This window comes from Trachemys scripta, chromosome 5 (assembly GCF_013100865.1).
Source record: "Trachemys scripta elegans isolate TJP31775 chromosome 5, CAS_Tse_1.0, whole genome shotgun sequence".
Classification (NCBI taxonomy): Eukaryota; Metazoa; Chordata; order Testudines; family Emydidae; genus Trachemys; species Trachemys scripta.
In genome coordinates this window covers 77,979,156-78,002,288 of record NC_048302.1, presented here as the reverse complement: position 1 = coordinate 78,002,288, position 23,133 = coordinate 77,979,156, and the positions used below count along the sequence as shown (strand labels likewise).

General features: G+C 39.1%; 1 protein-coding gene across 1 annotated transcript in view; it reads right to left on the bottom strand.

Annotated features, from left to right (window-relative positions):
* Positions 1 to 1,291: 1,291 nt before the first annotated feature.
* The window catches only part of WWC2 (WW and C2 domain containing 2), a gene marked incomplete in the record, with an annotated part of 165,696 nt that continues 143,854 nt past the window's right edge, over positions 1,292 to 23,133 (bottom strand). The window contains 6 exon segments of the mRNA XM_034770785.1: positions 1,292 to 3,129; positions 6,238 to 6,365; positions 14,620 to 14,862; positions 16,777 to 16,869; positions 20,682 to 20,846; positions 22,657 to 22,855. Coding sequence (XP_034626676.1) covers positions 3,063 to 3,129; positions 6,238 to 6,365; positions 14,620 to 14,862; positions 16,777 to 16,869; positions 20,682 to 20,846; positions 22,657 to 22,855 — 895 coding nt within the window.

Sequence of the window (23,133 nt, the reverse complement as noted above, 5' to 3'; positions counted from 1 at the left end):
GGATGGTTGTGGTCATAGCTATTATACACCATTTTGATGAGCAGTGAACCTACTTGGACATTAACAATGGAGTTTAAGGGAAAAATGATGAGAGCACTTTCATCAGCATGATATGCCACAATCCTAAGGATTAGCAGTGATTGATAGTAACACTGCAGTGATTTTCTGAAGTTAACAAAAATGGTAAGTGAACATCTGCTTTTGCAAAGAGCTCAGAGACAGCCCAGAAATCAAAGAATTCACTAAAATTAAACACTAGTCTACAAAACAGCTTTGTTAACATTTTTTATTTTTTTCAAATCACTGAAACACATTGAAAGTGCAGAGACGAAAGTTAATCTATGTGATGTATTTGCATACTTTTACAGACAAAATTAGAACAGAAACACATTCGGAATATAACCTGATTAAATATTTAGTTCAGTCCTGAGCATTCGATACTTAATACAGTATAAACATAGCAATAGTAAAAAAGATTTTAAAATTACTTGATTTGTATCCTATAACAATTTCTGCTGAACTTTGTTCATTTGGCTAAACAATAATATTGTTTTGTACCTGTAATACTTAATTTTGATATACACAATTGCAATTACATACTGATAACTGAAACATGAGAACTAATTACTATATTCGTTAGCCCCTGTGCAGCGTAAACTCTACTTCTTTAAGAGTAATATTTATAAATTTGAACTTTATGGTTTGTTCATATCCACTTTTAGTTCAGTCTATTGAATGTTTCAGCAGTGTGAATAACTTGAATTAGTAAAAACAAAAACAAAACCCCCAGAATTGTTAAAATCTGCCTATAAATAAGTTGGTAACACTATTAATGATTTGGAAAGTGAGGAGAAAGAGCTTATACATTTAAGTCTGTCTCATTTTAAAAATGAGAAAATTTTGCAAACTAAAGCCATGAGAACTTTACAGTCTTGACCACACCCAATCAGAATTTATTGTTTTATACTCCTCTGAATGTCATTCAACATATAAACAAACAGCAGCTAGTCTGGCAAGAATTTAGAAAGCTGTAAATATTTCCCACAATAGTTTAACGTCAAACATTTTAAATGGCCAGAACTGAACTATATTTAACAGAACATAAATAAGACTGTAAATAAATAAAAAAATAAATCATACGGTACAATTCTACACATCCTACAAACATTTTATATAATCAAACTGAGAAGCTGAAACAGTCAACCTTCATTTCACCTCTACATTAAAGGTCAAACTTTTGTTTTTAAAAGTTGATCTCACAAGCATGAATCATATCTTCTTGTTTCTAGTAGTCTTAAAAAAAAAAAAAAAAAAGAGAGAGAGAACAGCAATAAATGGATATCCATGAAGAATTATGCTCAGTCAGTTGGCCTGACTGGCACTTGTTCAAAACTGTGTGGCATCCAGTTATACATTTAAAGGATTTGAAATAATAAATGTATTTGTGTAGCACAAGAAAATCCTTGATGTGTTTAACAAAAGATTCTAGGCACAGAATTTTCTTACCTTGAACTTAGAAGACATTTGCAAACATATTGTAGCTATGTTCTCTTCATCTTTCAACAAGACTAATTACTTTCTGGAAAAGTGAAGTACTATGTATAGGTGGCTTGTCAATATAATCTGTAGGTTAAGGACAAAGATTCTATCCACAGAATTAAAAAAAACAACAACTTTGAATTTAACATTTTTTTCAAAAATCTTCAGAGATTATGTACTGTAGATACAAGTTTAGTTACATCGTTTTGGCGATAAGATCAACCACAAAGTTTTGTTTTACCAAACAGTTGTAGATGCTTTATTCCACATCTGATGCAGTAGCATGCTTCCCCAGGGATTATGACAAGCACACCCACATTTTGTAACAAAAAGGTCTGGTCAGATAAGCTAAAATTCTATTTTGATAGACATCTTGTTCACATTTACTCCTTAAGCTTGTTCAACTTGAACCATCATTATTCTGAAAAACAGCTTGTGTTTTATTTACTTTAAAAAAAATAATGAGAACTGTAGTACACATCCTACTGAAATATTTGGTTTTCTAGGTCACAGACTTTTCCAGTATGGATTTCTATACCAACAATACTTCTGGTACTTGAGTCAGTGGATTCATTATGAATTTGATGGGTAGTTTTTCCTCTTCTGACAACAGCACAGATTTAATTTTTCATGAACCTGATCTTGTTTACTTTTGTCAACAAGCAGTATGTAAAAAACATTTAGGTCAAAAGGTTACATTTAAATGTAAGATTTTACAGCGCAGTGGTAGGACTACTCATATATAAACACCTTGATGTGAATTTGATTCAGCTTCAGTTTCAGAAAGCAGCTGCCCTTTTGGTAGTTTCACTATAAGAGGTTTTAGGGTTACTGGTCTACCCTTCCCTTCCCCCACCCCACCTTGCAGATGCAAAGTACTGTACAGTGCAGCCCAAAGTACTGTACATTCACAAAATGATATTCCTGCACTCAGTATTCCATGTTCTTTCTTCATAGAAATAAAAAGGACAATCAAGAAATCTTTTTCAGAAACAAAATCCCAATGTAGGTGACAGAAATCTAAACAGCACCTGTTACGAGGCAGCCTTGCTGTTTTGGAAAGGAGCTTGCATTCATGGTTAATTTCAAACTATAAAAGTCACACTTGTACAAAAATATTGCATGGCATAACAGCCATCTTCACAGTCTGCTCACGTGAAAATAGTGAAAAGATAAACAATCTTCTGTTGAACGTAATATTTCTCAACACAGTGCGGTTCAACAGGATACACACTTTCCTTTGTTCCATCTTTACAAAATAAGAGCACACATGCGATACATACAAACTGTACAAAATTAGCATCGGTGTACCAGAATTGTTCTACTTTGGTTTTCTGGTAGTTGTGGTCTGTTTGTTTTTTTGCGCCTTTTAACATACAAGAACTCAGTTCGCTGTATTTTACAAATGAACATCTTTATAGTTGGATGTAAAATAGAAGATCTTTAAAAGCAGGAGGCTACAACTACAAAACGTTCATCTAAAAAGATGAGCAAGTGGAAAAATACTTCAATGAAAAATGTAATTATACATCATCTGCTGGTAGGGATGGTATGTTGATCTTTGCTCTTGTGAAGTAAGCTATCTTCTCCCTAGAATTAGGGAATAAGTTTAAGGAAATCTTTAAAGTGATTAGCAGCTAAAATATCACAAGAACTCCAACAGCTTCAGTATATGATGAATAACGTAAGAGAACAGCTCTTTAAAGTATCGGTTTTATGCAAAAATTTCAAGTACAAATAATTTATTCTATTGACTAAAATCCTTAGGGTCAGTGCTTTCAAGCTATCCAATGAATATGCTTGCAGAGAATGCTGTTGCCAGAGAAGTCTGGAATGAAGGGCCTATATTATGCAGATTTATCAAAATAGAGAGAAGCTCCAGAGGGAAGAAAAAATGAAGCTTCTCAATACAGCAGTGGCAGCAACAAAAACTCGTAATAATAACAGTGAGATCATGGTAACCATATATCCTAATATGGCATTAAAAGGGGAATAATCACTGCTAAAAAAGCATTTGACATCTGATCCAGACTTTCAGAAAGAAAATGAGCGGAAGGGAAAAACAGGGCAGGAATAACAAGCGGCATGAATACCCTCAAAAAGAGGTTGATAGAATTGTCACTATATGTTCCAGTCGCTTCCCCAGACCTATTATCACCTCAGCCTTATCTGGATTGCGCTTCAGTTAGCTAACTAGCTCTCATGCATGTGCCAGTCTCATCCAGACACTGAACCCACTTTCAACAGTAATGTATGGCTTATATGGGAAAGATACAGAACTCGATGTCATCAGCATACAGAAAGTACCTCCCCATTAGCCCTCTCGGTAGCCCAGTGGACACGATGAAAGAGACAGGGACAAAACAGAACCTTGAACTCCACAAGACATTGCCCCTAGGGGATAAAGAGCCACACAACTCTTTGCGAGTATTCGGCAAAGGAAGGAACGGTGGCACCAAAGAGCAGCTACGCCTACTCTTGCTATAGTCTACACCAAATCTGTAACATTTCATAGTGAACAGTATTGAAAACAGCAGATTTATCAGCACAGGCACCAGGATCTTCACACGTCAGTGAGAGATCATCCACCATTACTACCAATGCCAGTCCAAACCCAAGTTTGTACCAAATTGAAAAGTTTCAAGCAGATCTGGAGCATCTAGATACTCATAACTGTCTCTATCACCTTAACCAAAAATGGGAGACTAGACAGCAGGTGGCATTTAACCACATTGCCAACGTTACATATTGGTTTCTTGAGCAAAGGTTGCACAACAGCTCCCTGAACAGATACCACCTATATGTCCAGTCTGAAGAAGGTGGTCAACAATCTCCACTAGCAATGGACCTACTACTCTTCTGCTGACCTTTACCTGCCAAGAATGAAGTGAATTAAAAAGGACAGCAAAACACCTCTAATAGCTCTCATTGAATTAGATTGAATTTGACTCCTGATCACAGTAGTAGCCTCCCATTCACAGTAGCAGGCAGCCAAGCCCAGATCTGCTCAGTTTTATTCACAACATATCCCTCATAACTGGAAGAACTTTACCAACTACCCCGTGAAGGCAGCTCTGATCAACAAGCTATCTGTCACCCAAACCTAATCTACTGATTGAGATGTTTTGGATTATATCGCAGAGGCAAAGAATCTTTACTTTGCCTCCCACATAACCATGGCATAAGAATTTAAAGACTCTTTATGATTCAATCTCTCAACATCAGCCCCAGATTTCCGTCACTGGAGACTTTGCTGTCATCATTCTCACTTCACCCATGAAAGGTTATCTGTTGACCAAGGCAATCCATGAGGGCAAAGCCAGATAAGATGGTATATAGGACACGCTGTATAGATCATTGATGATAAATGTTTACAATATTCTACCAACTCCTCAATAGTGATCTTTCACAGGAATATCTTCCCACAGAGCCTCCTAGAGGTGCTCTACTTTCATTAGTCTTTGAGTAGGGACCATTAAAACAGGTCCATCCCCTGACAGGACTGGTGCGCCCTAAACTCAAACTGTAGGGGGCTATTTCTCCAGTACACTGAGCCTGGGTTCCAACTGCCTAAGCTTGAGCTCCAGTTCAAAACACTAGATCAAGAGTGCAACTATGTGAACTGAGCCAGTAGCTACCAGTTCACATAGTTACATGGCCATCAGGAACTTCAGAGATGATACCAAGATTTTATCATCCCGATGGATGTTAAAGTCATCGTGTAACTATCAGCCTCAATTCCTCCAACAACACTATGGTTAGGAGCTTCCATAGTTCATGCCAACATCTGGGAGAGCAATGGGTTGATAAGCACCCAAAAACTAGTGCCAAATTATCTCCATTCCAAGACTCACACACAAAATAAAGACAATATATTTTATCCAATTCTGCAGTGAGTGACTGCTGTATTCTGAGTTGGAGGAAAACAGCATGGCCATACTACCTCCCTGCTCATTCTCCTTAGGTTGAATCTGTACTGAATAGCTGGCTGCTGCATCAAAATGGATCCATCAGTATCATCCTACCAGCTTTTGGTGATGTGAGCAAGTTCAGGCACTTCATCCTTAAGTCACCACAGGTGACACTATTAACCACCAATCTTACATTTAATAGCATGAGCCTAAGGCTAGAACCACAACCTCTTAAGAGTTAATTACAGGCAAAACCAACAGAAATGAAATTTACAAGATTTCATTTCTGGTTTATGCTGAACAAACCCCATAAACAATCTCTACCTTTCTTGGTTCTCCCTGCTGGCTGTCAAAAGGGACTGGAGGGAGCCAAAGCCTCACGGCCAGCCATCCAGTTGTGATGTCAGTTATGAGGATTTCCTGGTCAAATGCATATTGCCTTAACACTCACTATTATGTGTTCTAGATTGATTGGCATCAGGGAGATTTACTAAAATTATGCCAAAGAATCTCCGTTACTTGAAATTCTGCCCTTTCTCCCCCAACTCTGTTATTTAGTCTCTGAAATCACTAAACTGTTACACATCAGAACCCTAGATTAAAAGAAGATTTAGGTTTTAACTAATACAGCATTGGCATATTGGCTTACACTCATTGATAATTCATGTTGCAACACTGCAGCAAATTGACCAATTCTAAATAAAAGGACATTCTTAAAATGAGAGCTTAGACTGACTAACTTTACAGGTTTAGAAGAGCCAGAAAACCAACCGGAACATGCTTGTACCTGAACGACTGCACTTGCAGTGGCACTTTCTGGCTCTGTTCCCGTAACCGACATACATCCTTGGAAGCTTTTCTCATCAATTTTTCAGCACTTAAACCCTGTTTCTGTTCCTCCTTTGATTGTTCAGCCTGTAGAGGGGGAAAAAATTACAACATCCAGCAACTGACAATTTCAAAGAGGCTGTAGGAGGAAGAATGTGGAGTTAAACTCATCAGGCAAAATCTCTTTATACAAGGGAGTTAACGGAACATAGCACAAAGTTACTGACATCTCAAGTAGAAGTGATGAGTATCGCTTCAATAGGGAGCTGGGCATTAATTTAGAAAAGGAAAGAATGCACCACCACCTCCACTAGCTAGATGCCTGAGGTGAGATAAATTATTTCCTGGGTTTATAACTGACTAGGGCCATGCCAGTTTGAATAATACCAGTCACTGCCTGGCCAAGTGTTTAGTTACAAAAGAACTAGAAAGAGAAGGTGCCTTCCTCATATTTAAAATATTTCTGCCCATTTATACTTCTCTACAATGCTCATCTTACCAGCTTCTTAAAAAGAGACTGGCTTTTGACTAGAGCTTAGCCCCTCTAATGTTAACAATTTTAGATCTATTACTTACAAATGACCATTTGTTTTTAGTATTGCTAAGGAAAATAGGAGGGCTGTCGATTAATCATAGTTAACTCACACGATTAATAAAAAAATTAATCGCTATTAATCACCGTTTTAATCATACCGATAAACAATATTAAATATTTTGGATTTTTTTCTACATTTTCATATATACTGTAGTCTGTGTTGTAACTGAAATCAAAGTGTACATTTTTTTATTATAAATATTTGGCACTGTAAAAATTATAAACAAAAGAAATAGTATTTTTCAATTCACCTCCTACAAGTACTGTAGTGCAATTGCTTTGTCATGAAAGTGCAACTTACAAATGTAGATTTTTTTTTTTTTGGTTACATAACTTCACTCAAAAACAAAACAATGTAAAACTTCAGAGCCTACAAGTCCACTCAGTCCTACTTCTTGTTCAGCCAATCGCTAAGACAAACAAGTTTGTTTACATTTACCGGAGATAATGCTGCCCTCTTCTTATTGACAATGTCCCCAGAAAGGGAGAACAGGCATTTGCATGGCACTTTTGTAGCTGGCATTGCAAGGTATTTACATGCCAGATATGCTAAACATGTGTATGCCTCTTCATACTTTGGCCACCATTCCAGAGGACATGCTTCCATGCTGATGATGCTTGTTAAAAAAATAATGCGTTAATTAAATTTGTGACTGAACTTCTTGGGGGAGAATTTTATGTCCCCTGCTCTGTTTTACCTAAATTCTGCCATATATTTCATGTTATAGCAGTCTCGGATGATGACCCAGCACATGTTTGTTTTAAGAACACTTTCACTGCAGATTTGACAACACACAAAGAAGGTGCCAATGTGAGATTTCTAAAAATAACTACAGCACTCGACCCAAGGTTTAAGAATCTGAAGTGCCGTCCAAAATCAGAGAGGGATGAGGTGTGGAGCATGCTTTCAGAAGTCTTAAAAAAGCAACACTCTGATGCAGAAACTACAGAACCCAAACCACCAAGAAAGAAAATCAACCTTCTGCTGGTGGCATCTGACTCAGATAATAAAAATGAACATGCATCAGACCACTCTGCTTTGGATCGTTAACAAGCAGAACTTGTCATCAGTGTGGACACATGTCCCCTGGAAAGGTGGTTGAAGCATGAAGGGACATATGAATCTTTAGAGCATCTGGCACGTAAATATCTTGCAACGCCGGTTACAACAGTGCCATGAGAACGTCTGTTCTCACTTTCAGATGACATTGTGAACAGGAAGCGGGCAGCGCTATCTCCAGCACATGTAAACAAATTTGTTTGTCTGAGCGATTGGCTAAACAAGAAGTAGGACTGAGTGTACATGTAGGTACTAAAGTTTTACATTGTTTTATTTTTGAATGCAGATGTTTTTTGGTACATAATTCAACATTTGTAAGTTTAACTTTCATGATAAAGAGATTGCACTACAGTACCTGTATTAGGTGAATTGAAAAATAATATATATTATATATATATATTTTTACCAGTGCAAATACTTGTAATCAAAAATAAATAAGAAGTGAGCACTGTACACTTTGTATTCTGTGTTGTAATTGAAATCAATATATTTGAAAATGTAGAAAAATCCAAAAAATATTTAAATAACCGGTATTCTATTATTTTTTTTTAATTGTGTGATTAATTGTGATTAATTTTTTTAATTGCTTCACAGCCCTAGAAAATAGTATTTTTGTGGCAGTCATCGAATTGAACCATGGAGTTGGGGTACAGCCAGGCAGCATTCTGGAGCAAGTGAGACCATCCCCCTCCCTAGGCTTCAGAGCCAAGTTTCAGCCTGAGCCACAGCTTCAAAGTGCTGTCTACACAGCTACTTTTAGACTGCTAGTGTGAACCCTGCTAGCCCAAGTCTGTCTACACACACTGGGAGGCTCGCTCCTGCTTGCTCCAAAATGCTATGAAGACATACCTTAAATGCACGGCTACAAAAAGCAGCACACTTGCAACCTGTTGAAAATGAACATCACTAATTTACCTTCAACAACAAAGTCTATTGTACTGACATTTTTTAATATGCTCCTATTTCTTGCACTTCATTTTTTTAATTAGAAGCAATTTTGCAGTAATAGAAGAGAAAATATCCACTTCAGAACATTAATACTTAACCACACATTTTAAAGGTGAGAGAAGGAAAAACAAAGCAGCAAAAATAGCTTTTTTTCTTGTTTGTAAACGATCATTATATTAAAAAATTGTTCTACTATACTTGCATCGTGTCTCTGCACCAGTGATTTAGAAAACTTACCACCCCGAATAAAGCTCTGGTCAGTGTTTATTAGTATCACTGCTGAAACCACACCCATCCCTCTGGAAATCCCTCTCTCCCCTCAAAATATCAAGTCAGATTTTAAAATTGAGGTTAAAACTGAAATATTTTCCCCATTAGTTCTTGGACACTAGCAAGCACGGTCTATAAACAGCAAGAATAGCAATCTGCAACTTATTTCTGGCAATGTAAAGTAACACTTGGAACATTAATACATGTTTTATCAATGTCCATCTGTTAAAATCACAAGCATTCCCAGCTAATGTTGACTATCGCAATATGTAAACATATGCTATTTCAAGTTTTCTACTTTTATTTTCACTTCACAGATCTATGAAATGTCTGGAAATTGTACCACATTTACGAGTAAATAGCAGGAAAGGAATGTGCTGTCTCTGATAAAAGCAGAAACAAAACATCTACAGTGAGAAAGACAGACTGTCAAAAGAAAATTTTCAGCAGATCTGGAAAAAGCTCTCCCTGGGTCACATCTGCATTTTCAGCACAGGGCAGAAAAGGTCACAGCCACATGATAATGGTTTTTTTCTACGGTTTAAGAAAGATAAAATAGCCCCAATTCTCTCCCTCCCTTCTGCAAAGTGTTACAAAATCATTTTAATAAAGGATAGAGAGGCATTTATAGAAGTTCTGGTGATACCAGGTAACCTTTTAGTATGGATGTAAGGAGCGATATAGTACATCATAATCATGCCACAGCTTACAGTTTGTAATTATCTGGGGACAGCACTTGAAAGAATGACTGGTAGGGCTTTTTGTTATACAAAGCCTTGAACTAGCTCACTTCAGTACTTAACAGCACCCAAGGAGTTTGTGCTAGCACTACAGGCAGGGGCAACAGACTGGCCACTCTGCCAGACTTGAAATGACCTGTTACATCTCTGCCCACCAATCCATTTATCAAAGTGCTTGCAGCTCCCATTTCAAAACCTGAAAAAATAGCAGTGGAGAAGTGTGTTTTCAGAGCACTTTCAGTAATTGAGTTGCAGGCCCTGTTTCCCCTACCTGAGCAATTCCTACATCAGGTACTGGAGGCACCATGAGCCTGCACTCTCATATTTAATTGGGAAGGGGCTGAGTTTGCACCTTCCCCCAATGGAAGCAGCAGACGCTTCAGCTGATCTTGGGAAATCCATGGAGGCAGATACCTCAGTAAACAGGCCCTGTGCCTCTGTAGTGGCTTCCCAGCCCCTCCCTCCCTCACCTCCAACTTCTTCTGAACCTACAGCAGTATGGTTTCTGATTGGGATCCCCCACTAACCATTGCTCTTAGAGACCCCTTGGTGGTAAGAGGGTTACATGAGGGAATGTTGCCACCACCAGTAGAACCCACACACTGTCCTTGTCCCAACCTTGCCCAGGACATACAACTTGGACTCCATGGGGATAGTGGAAGATGCCACAGAGGCTGCACTCTGCTTTTGCTGCTTCTCCCCCATCTTGATCCCCTGTACCTTTCACCTGTGGGTATGGAGGGGACAAGGACACCCTGAAAAAAAGCAATGCAGATCATTTGGCTCTCGCTAACTCCAGTTTTATTAAAGCTCAGTGCAGCATCACCAAGCTACCACATCACACACTGTAGGTAAAAAGGTGAGTGAGCCTTAAGACAACTGAGCACAGGAAAGCTCTCCTCTGTCTAAGCGCATGAGTTCTCAAATCACTGTACAGAACAGACCCACATGATGATAGACATTTTCTCTTATCCCCTTACCAACAGAATGGACCATCTCCCCTCCCCATTCATGAATGTGGAGATCATCTCCCTTCATCAGTGTAAGGAGCTGAGACAGTGATTAGGTGAATTTACCTCACGTAAAGTGGTAAGGGCTTAAGTGTACTTAATCAATCATATACACATACACATACACACACACGCGCTACTAATATATAAGGAGGTGCATAACCAATATAATCAATACAATGAGTTGGCTAGTTTTTAGGGTTACCTGTAAATAACCCTTTTTGGGAAGAAGTGCACAACAAAGCCATTTGGCTAATTCAGATTTAACTTACTGTGTATTCTCTTATTCAGCTCTTGAAATGTCCCTGATATTTGGGGCATACAACAAGGATGAAGTTACAATGAAATGTCACAATGACCCAGCCAAATATAATCAGAATAAACAAGGAAAGTCCCCAAAGTACCAGACAAATTCACAAGTTATACAAGTAAACAAGTTATACAATTTAGGGCACAATGCAGAATGTTATATTTGTTCATAAAACTTTATTATTATGTAATGAATCAGAGGAGAGGGATATTAATAAAAATACAGAATTATCTTGGGTATAAAAGACTGTACTGAGACGTTAAGTCTTTGCCGAGGGTGCTTGCAGCCTGTTCACTGGCCCACCACCCTCAATTGATCACTGAGGTGTGGTACTTTGTACCTATGCTGAAACAAACCTGTTCCTTGGATCCGAACACTGGAGTTAGCAGTGGTTTTGTCTGTTATAGCAAGCAGTCATTGTCTACTTTGCAGACATTTAATATGAGTGTTTAGATGTTTTGGAAAAAGAGAATAAAGATGTCTAACTTTTGCTGTTCTTTCTATTTCTCCTTCCCACTTGCTCCATTTTTCTCAGCTGAAAACCAGGTGAACAGCTATCACCTAACTCTCTGCAGACCACTAAAAAGTGCTCTAAAAAGCACAGTTTGGCAGTCTCTGAGCAGATTAATGCCTGGGGTGAGTAAGTTTCATATTGATTCAATGCAACAATTCATTTCTGAACAGCTGTTCTAATTTCCTACACTGAATTGCAGTATGAAAGCGCACAGGATACCAGTTCAAAACGTCTTAAAAATGAGAGACCCTCAAAACATAAATTTGAATTAATTCTGTCAGGGGATGTTTAAGATCTGAGGTTTTGACTCAGGCCCAACATTTATATCGGGTTTTATACTGCCTAAAAAGAAACATCTGTGGATGGCAGTTTTGTTTTACTATACAGTTGATAAGATATATGTCTTTATTTCTGCAATTGCACTTTAAAAAAAGTCAGTTCTGCAAGCATAACATGTAAAAAGGGTGCTGAAACCAAAGATTTGTCTATGTGGCATTAACCTCACATTACAGATTATCTCCATATGGAGAGGTTAATTTACCAAACAGGGAAACAGAATGGGTTTTTTTTTTTTTAAATGAAATTTGGAAATCTTTCCCAGAAGGGTACAGTGGATCAGAACTTTAGAGGACTATACTCCAGATATGTAAATACTGAGCATGTGATGAGAGCTGTTTTAGGGAACTCATTTTATTTATTATTAAAATATTAAGACATCTAAAACTTATTTTGAAATGCTGGATAATGTTTCTATTTTTTCTGATCTCTTCTGTCTCCTTAACCCTATTCAAACCAGAAGAAATACATCCTATTGCAGAGGAACTATACAAGGTTCTCTGCATTATGGATGATCATACTAGCCCTGTTGGAGTGGGGGCTATACACCCTATATGTGCAGGGGAGGTCTCCACATTGGTTCCAAATAGGTTGCTGTGGTGGGACTGTTGTAGCAGGCCAGAAAGGGACCACTGAATTTTTGTTTACATTGGTTACTGGGAAATCCCCCATGCCTTCAGATTTTGTTTTCACTGAAGATTATTTAAAATTCTCCCACACTTGCTGTAGCCGTATTGGTCCTAACTATGCTGGGACTCGCAGGCTTTGTAAAGAAATACGACCGTGTTGTCTAGACTAGCCTGTTTAGCCAACACAGTGATAAAGTGGCACTAGCAGCCAGTCTACAATAGCATTTTCAACAGTGCTAGCACTGTTGGTGACTGCATCAGTACTAAAACAACCAACCGCAACCACTCAACCCAACCGCAGAGAGTATCCTACAAGCTCTCAGTGTAGACAGCTGTAGAAGGTGCAGAGACTGATTCGTAGCCTGGAACAGAGGCATTAGAAGGGACTGTACTGTAGCACCTACAACCTGAATGCAATTTGGGGGTGGATGCCATTCTCCTTAATTCTCCACAAAAGCCTAGGCTTTGCACTGAGAGGGATGAGAACTTCAGCCATTGGTCCCCTGACACTAGAAATGTAAATACTGAATACATTGGGTACTTCCTTGAGGGACCGGCTAAATTTAGATAGTAAATATAAAATAATAAGTATTAAGGGACCTTTACAGTACTAACTAATGCAGAGATATGTACATGGTAATGGGGATAACTATGGATTGAAGTTATCCCTTAGTTTTTAATAAGGTAATAGCTTCATATTTGTCTAAAGTGTGGTGGTAGAAATAAGGTCTGATACTCAATTGCTTAACAAATTTATCTTTTTTTCTTAAATAATCAAACTTTTCTAGTTACAAAACAACAAGAAGGAGCTTAAACATACACAAAGAATCCACGTGGATAAAAATAATAAACTTTGCACTATCAGCACATTTCCCCTAAGAATTTCCAAGAACTTTTCCCAACGCGGAGCCCTCCACCCTACTGTGTGCTAGTATTACATAACCATTTTAGAAAACAAGGAACTGAGGGACAGAGAGGATATGTGCCTTGCTTACAAAGAGTCTGTGGTAGATCCAGTAATTTATCCAGGCAATGTGAGCCCCCTACATTGCTCTAATCAGTAGACTATTTTACATACCATTTCTTACTTATTTTTTAATCTTTTCTGAAATGCACCTATCTCTTGGTGGGTGAAACTCAGCTCTCCCTGGCCAAAGTCAGAAGAAGGGTGTTCTGAAGGACAAACTCAACTGGGGTGGGGGTCCTGTGGGGCAGCTGCACAGTGCCTCCACAGGTATTATTACAGTCTATAGTCTCATATCATGGCTTCTGCCTCTCTATGCCCTCTCTGTTGAGGTTTCTATCCAGTTACATCTGTGTAGAGTTTGAGCCAGCTACCACTGAATAGCAACTCGCCCCCGCCCCCCCAAACAAAACAAAACCATTGACTTCAATGGGAGGAAGACTGGGATTTAAGATTATTAAACCTTTAAACGGATTTCTATATTGTTTCAGAACACAAACCCCACCTCCAAATGAAAAAGAGCGTTTCACCTCCAAATTAATGGGCTACTCAATTTGATGTTCAACTTTAGAATAACATTACTTCTGGTGTTTAGCGAATTCTAGGTTTAAATAAATAAATAAATAAATACTTGATCCTGGATTAATTCTTTAGTAGATTTTTTCCTTAGATTTCCCATGATCTTTTACTGATGTTACATAATTCAGCTTTGTATTTAGTTAAACTTGATACTCCTGTAAATATCTTCTAAAAACATCTAAACAACCAAATCTATCAAAGAACCTATAGTAAAGGGTTTTTAATTTTTTTTAATACTACTATGGAACCATTCCATCTATAGACACATTACAGGACATTTTTCATTTGTGCTTCCTTCACAACCAGACTATAAGGACTAGGTTTTTAATTCCCTGGAAATAAAGGAGTGCTTATCGTAAAGTGATGCAGTTGTTCACTATTTATACCTGCTTTTCAGCTTGTTTCAAGAGCTTTTGGAATCGCTCATCCTCCAACACACACTGGGGAAGGTCAGTCTCTCCTCTGGCTTTCATCTCCTCAAGCTTCTGTTTAAGATTGCGCAGTGCCTGAAGTTCATCGTTCAGCCGATTCTGTCGCGTCCGAGATGCCTGGAGGTCCAGCTCCAAGTCAAGAGAAGTGCGTACAGGGTGCTCTTGCGTAGCTCTTCGCATGATCGACTGGCATGCAGGCTGAATTGTTCAGGAACGATAATGTAATAAAAAGTAAGAGTACATTTAATATACAAAGGCTGAGGTAAGGCGTTGCCAGTTGGGTAAGGAATGTTCACATTTATTTTTTCTGAGCACAAGTTGCCGTACCAGATCAGGTCACAGTCCACAGGCCATCTACTCTGGGACTCTGCTTTTGGCAGCAGCCAGTGCCTAACACTTCACAAGATGCTGTAAAACTCCTATAGCTTGTACATTACAGGTGCCATATGGCTATGCCAGAATAGCCAGGCCAGCATAGCCCCCAATGTAGATGAAGCCTCCACTTCCAGGAGTTTTTCTGTCTATCAGAACACTGCCTCCCTGAATGACATGAGCTATGTTGCCAGAAGCCCTCTCTCATGAAGATACAGGTGAGTCTCATCTTACGCAGGGGTTCCGTTCCGCAGTTAGCACATAAAGCGAAAACCGCGTATAGTCAAAATTACATTGAGTTGAATGGCGGGCGGAATTGCCCGCCCTATAGGTACAGTATTAAAATTGTTATTTTTCTCTTTTTTTTTGTTTTTGCCGACCGCGTAAAGCTGAAATCACGCATGTTAAATGCACGTAAGATGCGACAGACCTACATCTACAGTGGGGCTTTTGTTGGTTTTTTCACTCCCTTGACTGATATAGCTATGCTGACATAATTTATGTGTAGACCAAAAGCCTTAGCGAAAAATTTCTTTCTGACCCTCACAGCAACACAATTATGAAGTATGAGATTTAACAGTCTTTAGCTTTCCTAGCTCTGCATGTGTCATTAATAGTCATGAAATTATCCAGGACTTCTAAAGTTCCAGACAGAGCATTTGATTCAATGACCTCCTGTAGCAGGCCTCAATCCAGCAAGGCACTTAAATACATGTCTAACTTTAAGCGCGAGTAGTCCCATTGATTTCAGTAGGACTATTAATTTTCTAAAGTACCTTGCTGATTCGGGAATGCCAGAGATTGACCATAGTCTGTAAACAAGTATTTCCCTTTCAGTGCTTCAAATTTACTTCCTTTAATTTAATTGAGTTTTCTCATATGATGGTCAGAGTAAACCCCCCCAACTTTGCAATCTCTTCTCCTACATCAACCCTGCCATTCTGCTAAGTACAGTCAGCCTTCCTTAGACCCTTTCAATGCTTGTTGTATCTCTGAAGCCTAGTAACCAAAAATGGAGACAGCCCCCTAGGTGAGAATGTAAATTTCATTTTATGTATTGTCGTAATATCCTTTGCTCCTTTAAATCCCTTCATTATTCACAAAAGATCTTGGAGGAAATTCATTGAAAAAGAAAACTTAAGTATGGTTGAACCCTTGAAACTATGGGATTTCCCAACCCTTCCACCAAAAGTACGTTTAGGATGAATGTTGTCTGTGTGTTCTTTATGTATACTGTATATAAACATGCATAATATATTATTTTATATTTAAATAGTTTGTCGCATTATTGAAGGATCCCGATGACTTTTATACACTGTACAGCATATCTCTGAAACAACTAACCCTAAATGTGAGGGTGGCAACTATCTGGCACACATCCTAATAGTGGGGAAGGTGCAATTCTGCCCCAGGGTACCAGGGCAAACCTCTACTCTCACAAGAAATGCCATGGGATTGTTACTATCCAAACATTGGTGAGACAATTTTGTTGCTAAGGGTCGCATTCAACGGACCTAGACACAATCAATGGAACTCTGTTTATCTGCTTTGGAAAGATGATGGGCCATGACACAGTTGTGGCAAGATTTGGATCTGGGATCCCAGGGAGCCTGGGTGTTTCAAAGAGATGCTGAGATCACTCTATAGACTCCAGACGCCTAAAATCAAGCTGATGGTTTAAAATTAAATAGAAAAAAGTAGCAGATATTTGGATCACTGCTCAGGTGAGACGGCACTTACCCTTTTAACTCTCAAGCTCCGTCGTTCTGTGGCATTTCTCACAAAGAGAGACTTTTTGGCCAGTGTTGAGCTGTCACTGTCACTTCGATTCAGCTGTCAAAATATGGATATAAACACTCTGATATAAAACAGCGGTATATTTCAATACAAGGCTTGTTCTGTTTTTACGTTAGAAACATTTAGAAAACCTCGTGGATGTGGGTCATTCTTGGGGTTCAATAAAACCTCTCAGTCAGATAAAATATATGTTCAGGGTTAGCATCTTAAAGAGCGCAGAGACATTTACTGCATGAAAGCAATCTGAAGCCACATAATGAACCCTAGGCTATTTAGTGGTGCTGAAGGATAACATTAGGTAATTTTACTCTATTTTTGTTCTTCAATTTACATTGCCAGTCCAGACAATATCAGTGGTTCTATAACATGAATATAAACATCCCCCTCATACACATCAAGATATTTCAGCAGTTTTTACTTGGAAGCAAAACGATGATTCAGCCAGTAGGCCGGCAACCTAACCTAGCTGAGACCCCATTTCCCAACATTTTGAAAGTCAAGCCCCCCTTTCAGGGAAAGGGAATCCCCTGCTACCTCATGTACTGTTAAAGGCCCACTCACCTTAATTTCATCAATCTTATATGCCTCCCCTGGGGGAGTTGTGCCCAATACTGGCTTAGCCAATCACATTCTCTTCCTCATAGAGCACATGACAGTCACAGCATAATGATGACACAGGTGATGGAAGGTTACTCATGGCTTGAAATGGATTGTTGCATCAGTCATCAATTATGGTGAAATTAAAATAGGATCATTTGCAGTTTACAATATTTTTACTGAAAATGCATTGTGGATTGTTTAAAAAGTTTAATTAGCTTAGCACAGGGCATATTGCCAAAGCATTGGCTGTTTTACAGTCCTCTTACTTCCAAGGTTGCGAATACTATTCACTTGCCTGGGGTAGACCCTTATCAACAGAGCTACACAGGGAAAAGCAAATTACTCTACATGTTCACCTGGCCAACAAGCAACAATCTCAACCTCAGTCTTATTTGGATTGAATATATGTATGTGCAGATCCTCCTACAAGAGCATTACTACTTTTCAGAAATCATTACCACAGACTAAACAACAACAGTGGCTCTTTTCTTAGGCCATATCTACACTGCGTACCTTACAGCGGCTCAGCTGTGCCACTATAGCTGTGCCACTGTAAGGTCCTCCGTGTAGCTGCTGTATGCCGGCAGGAGAGAGCTCTCCTGCTGGGGAAATAAAACCATCCAACAAACGGTGGTAGCTTTGTCAGCGGGAAAGCGTCTCCTGCCGACAAACTGCTTTTGTCAGTAAAACTTGTGTCAGTTACGGGTGTGTTTTTTTCACACCCCTGACCAACAAAAATTTTACCGACAAAAATGCCGTGTAGACATAGCCTTAGTTACACTATAGAATCACAGAATATCAGGGTTGGAAGGGACCCCCTGCTCAAAGCAGGACCAATCCCCAGATAGATTTTTGCCCCAAATGGCCCCCTCAAGGATTGAATTCACAACCCTGGGTTTAGTAGGCCAATGCTCAAACCACTGAGCTATTCCATGACATGGCAGATTGTTCTCAAACTGAATAAGTATATCAATATATACAGTAGCAGAATTAAAGGAAAGCTGGTTTAAAATCTAATACAGTTATCAGAAAGATTATTAGTACTCTTTTCTGAAGAGCTGAAAAAATTAACATGAACTACAGGAATTTTGCTGTTGAAATTTCAATGACTGACAAAATCAAAGCCATACAGCATTCTAATGCAGCATTTATGTGAAAAGAAGAACTTGTGATATGGATACATGTCCCTAGAGAGAAGTCAGTCTTCTCCCATACGAATTCAGCTGTTAATTCATCAATACTAATGATCAGACATTAGCATCTAAACGATAGTTAAACACTTTTCAAAGGAACAAATGGGATTTTGGTCCCTACCTGTCCTTTGTGTCTTTGAGACTCTCCCCCTACAAACTCTACTGACTATACATACTTCATGAGAGTCACTTTCAAATCATCATCTGAGAAGAGGTGCTTTACTATAAGGGAGCGGACATCAGCTGTAGTGAATTGTCTGTAACTTGAAGTCTTTTAAACCATGATTTGAGGACTTCAGTAAAACTCTGCAAGAGGCTAAGGGTCTATTACAGGAGTGGTGGGTGAAGTTCTGTGGCCTGCAATATTCAGGAGGTCAGACTAGATGATCACAATGGCCCCCTTCTGGCCTTGAAGTCTCTGAGTGCATATCCATCAGATGTTTTCTGCCCAGGACATGCTGCACAGTGGGGGAGGAAGGATGGTCTTGTGGTTCAGGCAGTGGAACAGGACCCAGGAGGTCGGGGTTCTGTCACCAGCTCCACTACTGGCTTCCTCTATGATCTTTTGGCAAGTCACAATCTCTGTGTCCTGTTCCTGCCACAGTCACAATTTGAGGTGCTGCATGGTACCTTGGTTTCACACTCTGGTTACATCTATACTAGCCAACTTCATAGCCATAATTTACCACCAGTTCAGCTCCATCCCTGGTAGGATGGGTGGAAGTTAAGGTATTTATACTGCCATGCCCAAGTTTACATAACAGTAGCTAAAACCATCAGGGCCCTCTCTACATCACACCATCCATCATTACTTCCTCTGGAGGAGCTACACAAGTAACAGCATTAGGGCTGCAAGGTTCACCAGTGTAAACAAGATCTCAATGTGCTGGGGTTAAACAACAGACAATGGGCCCTGGATTCAGCCAAAAAGTTATCCAAAAGTTATGCAAAGCCTGTAGAGCAGAGTATTCTATGGGTACCTAATATGCTTAGTGAGTGCAAGAGGAAGTGAAAGGTCATTTCACAGGAGAGTCACCTTATGACAGGATAAATATAACATAGTGCTAAGTGCTTTCATACCAATTATTTTAATTTTTTTAATCAGATAATCACCATAAAGTTGGGACCAACTTTAAAAATTTCATTATTTAAAATGGAAACTCCTGACCAATTGAGGATTGGGATTGGTAAGGAATTAAAATGCTGAGGAAAAAAAATGACATACTTGCCACTGAAGCCATACTCAGATCAAAGCAAATATCAAATAAAAAAAAAATCTGTTTGTTTTTAAATTAAAATTTGTGTAATACAGCTTGTGATTACTTCTTAGATCTTAAAATGAAATGTTTTTATTGTTTAAATACCAAACACTTATGGCTATTGCTGATAAACTAAGGCAGTCTCCATGTTACCACTGTTAAAAGGGAGACTAAAACTGTATTGTCAGAACCAAATTTGAGACTAATGCCCAAGGCAGAGCTCAGGGACACAGTTGCAGCAGGGTTTCAAACTGCATCATGTAGATGCTAACCATACTATCCAATCTGAAATCAGGGTAAGCTTCAAAAAGTGATTCAAAACTGATATCAGCTGAGCTTTTTCCAGTTTATGTTGCCCTCACATTGTACATTATTAAAAAATGCTAATGCAATGTTTGCTTATTATGAGCTTTATTCTAACACATTTTCAACAGATCAAAATTGCCAGATGATTTCAGTGCATTGCGATGTGTGAATTACTGTTCTGTTTATACAGTGAAACACACCTGTTTGCAAAGGTCCAACACAAGTCACTTCATAGATACAAGCCCTCTGCAAAGGGTTGCTTTTCATCCATAGTAAAGTGCTTTGACACAATATATGAGTTCACTGTAAGCCTGTTCCACTGTGCATCAGTATGTTCTTTTGAAAATCCAAGAAAAAGCACAATTTAGACTCTTGCAGGTGAAAAATGGGTTTTCCCAGTACATGACTCATTGCCACTAATGTGCCATTGCCAAAGAATTAAATGACTCTTTAGTTAATAGCATCTCAGTGAGAGTGCTTTTCCTCTTACCCTACAGATGTACTGGTTCCGCTCTCCTGGAGAGAAGGTTTGCGAGCGCACTAGCATGCTGTTCCTGACAAAGGGACGCTGTCTAGAGCTCAAGCTGGCTCTGTCCTTGGGTCGGACTGCCATATTCTCATTAACTGCTTCCTCAGTATTAGTCTCTTTATCAACCTGTCAAGAGAAATTTAAAATAAAAAATACATACACACATACACTCCCCTGCCAGCGATATACCTTGCAAGCACTGCTTTCTACCCTCCCAAGACCCTTCTACCCTCCCAAGAAACTTATCCATAACTAAGTGCAGCAGTATTCAATTAAAAAAAAAAATCAGTTAAAAAGTGTAAGAAAAACCTTGCCAGGTGTTCCCTGTGCCCAATACAATTGCCACTTCCATCTGAAACTTCTACAGCAGGGGCCTCACTAATCTGTAAACCACAACTCAGAAAGTCTGTACTCAGAACAAACATTTGGGTTTGCAGTTTACAGCTTCACAGTCAGGGCCGGCTCCAGGGTTTTGGCTGCCCCAAGCAGCCAAAACCAAAAAAAAAAAAAAAAGCCGCGATCGCGATCTAAAAAAAGCCGCGATCGCGATCTGCAGCGGCAATTCGGCGGGAAGTCCTTCACTCCGAGCCGGAGTGAGGGACCGTCCGCCGAATTGCCACTGAATACCTGCACCTGCCGCCCCTCTCCGGAGCGGCCGCCCCAAGCACCTGCTTGAGAAGCTGGTGCCTGGAGCCGGCCCTGTTCACAGTGAGGTTCTGATGCTGTGCTGAGGGCAGGACTGAGAAGGGTGATGCCACATGCCTAAAGGACTAAACGGGGCATTTCGTATCACCCCTGGACTCCCTCCCCGCAGCAAACACCCTGAAATATGGCTACATCACTAACTTGCCCAGCCCACGGCAACTGCTTATCTGCCAACCTCACTAATCTGAACTGGGGCTTCCCACTCAACTAATTCATACAATATTAATTAGGTCCTACTTTATTTACTGTGCCCACTAAAGTAAGCATTTAGGTATCTTTTTTCCTTTTTCTACAGCAAAGTTGATTGTTCTTTGAAGTTTTCACTTATTTAGTTGTTCATACAGACCAGAGAATGTCTTAAGCAGCAGCACAGCAACTGTAGGAGGATTTGGCACTAGTAGATCACATTTCAATCAGTATTGCAATCAGATATTGCATCGCCACCTGCTGCTTGGCCTCTGACTCACTGCTGAATGCAGGTCTTCTTAACAAGGGAAGACCACAGCTTTAGGCCACGATTCAGAAAATTACTTAAGCATGTGTCTAACTTTAAGCAGGTAAGTTGTTCTAGGCATGTGCTTAAGCATCTTGCTGAATCAGGGCCATGATCTGTGCCTGCCAGCCTGGTCCCCAAAAGACCCTCAATCCATTTGGCCACTCCCTGAACTAACTGAGAGCTAATTACAATCCCCAATGAGTCACTAGACCAAACATTGAACTTTTCCAAGTTCAGATGGAAGATTTATATCTAAATTCCCTGCACTAACTTCAAAGATCTTAATTTTTTTTTGAAAGCACAATCTTAAGAGAAATAAGAAAAAACTAAAGATGAAATCATGACATACATAAGCAAAAAATAACGTATACATTCATAACCTTAAAGCTACTAAACTAATTTTCTTTCAACTTGAATTTTTTCCTTACTCAGAGACCAAGTAAAGACTGGAGTTTTAAGGTAGTTGTTTTTAAGTTAAAAGCATGCAACATTTTCAACTAGAATGAATGTTAGAAGTTCACACTTGCCTAACTCAAAAATGACCAATCTGATTTTGCTCAAACTTACTATACAAACAATTGCTATAATAAATGTCATGGTAATCTTTAAGCTTTCAAACCCGATATACTATTATGGCATACGCCAAGGGAAAGAAGCAAATAAATATTTCATAAGACTAAGTGGTGTCTTCAAACATGCAGTATGCTTTAGGGAAGCACAATCTAAAATATTCACCAGTGTTGGGACTACAGCAGCTAACTGATTGCCAGGGGCATCAGCGTGGTCACTTTCTTTCCCACCCTTGTTTTCATCTGTCTTTGCTGTATCGGTGCATAATCTCAAGTTATCTGTATATCCGCCTTCCTCTGCCAATTTAACTCCATCCTCCTTTTCATCCACAATTTCATCAGACGCCTCTGCTAGCATTTCTAACCTGCAAGAACAAAAATAACCCAAGTTACCCTTGAATTGACAAGACCCACAGGAGAAAAGTACTGAATTGCCTAAATCCTGCACCTTGTACAAGAGGCGTATTGTTATCAATACGTTATCTTGATAAGAACAGGATGATTATAGTATCACCAAATGCTTCCAAATTACTCATGTGAATGCATTTTTAATTATATGCTCCAAGAAAAAACAGAAAGCTCTGTTATAATTCACCTTCGAGAACATTTTAACAAAGCTCACTAAATTTGATAGCACCATGCT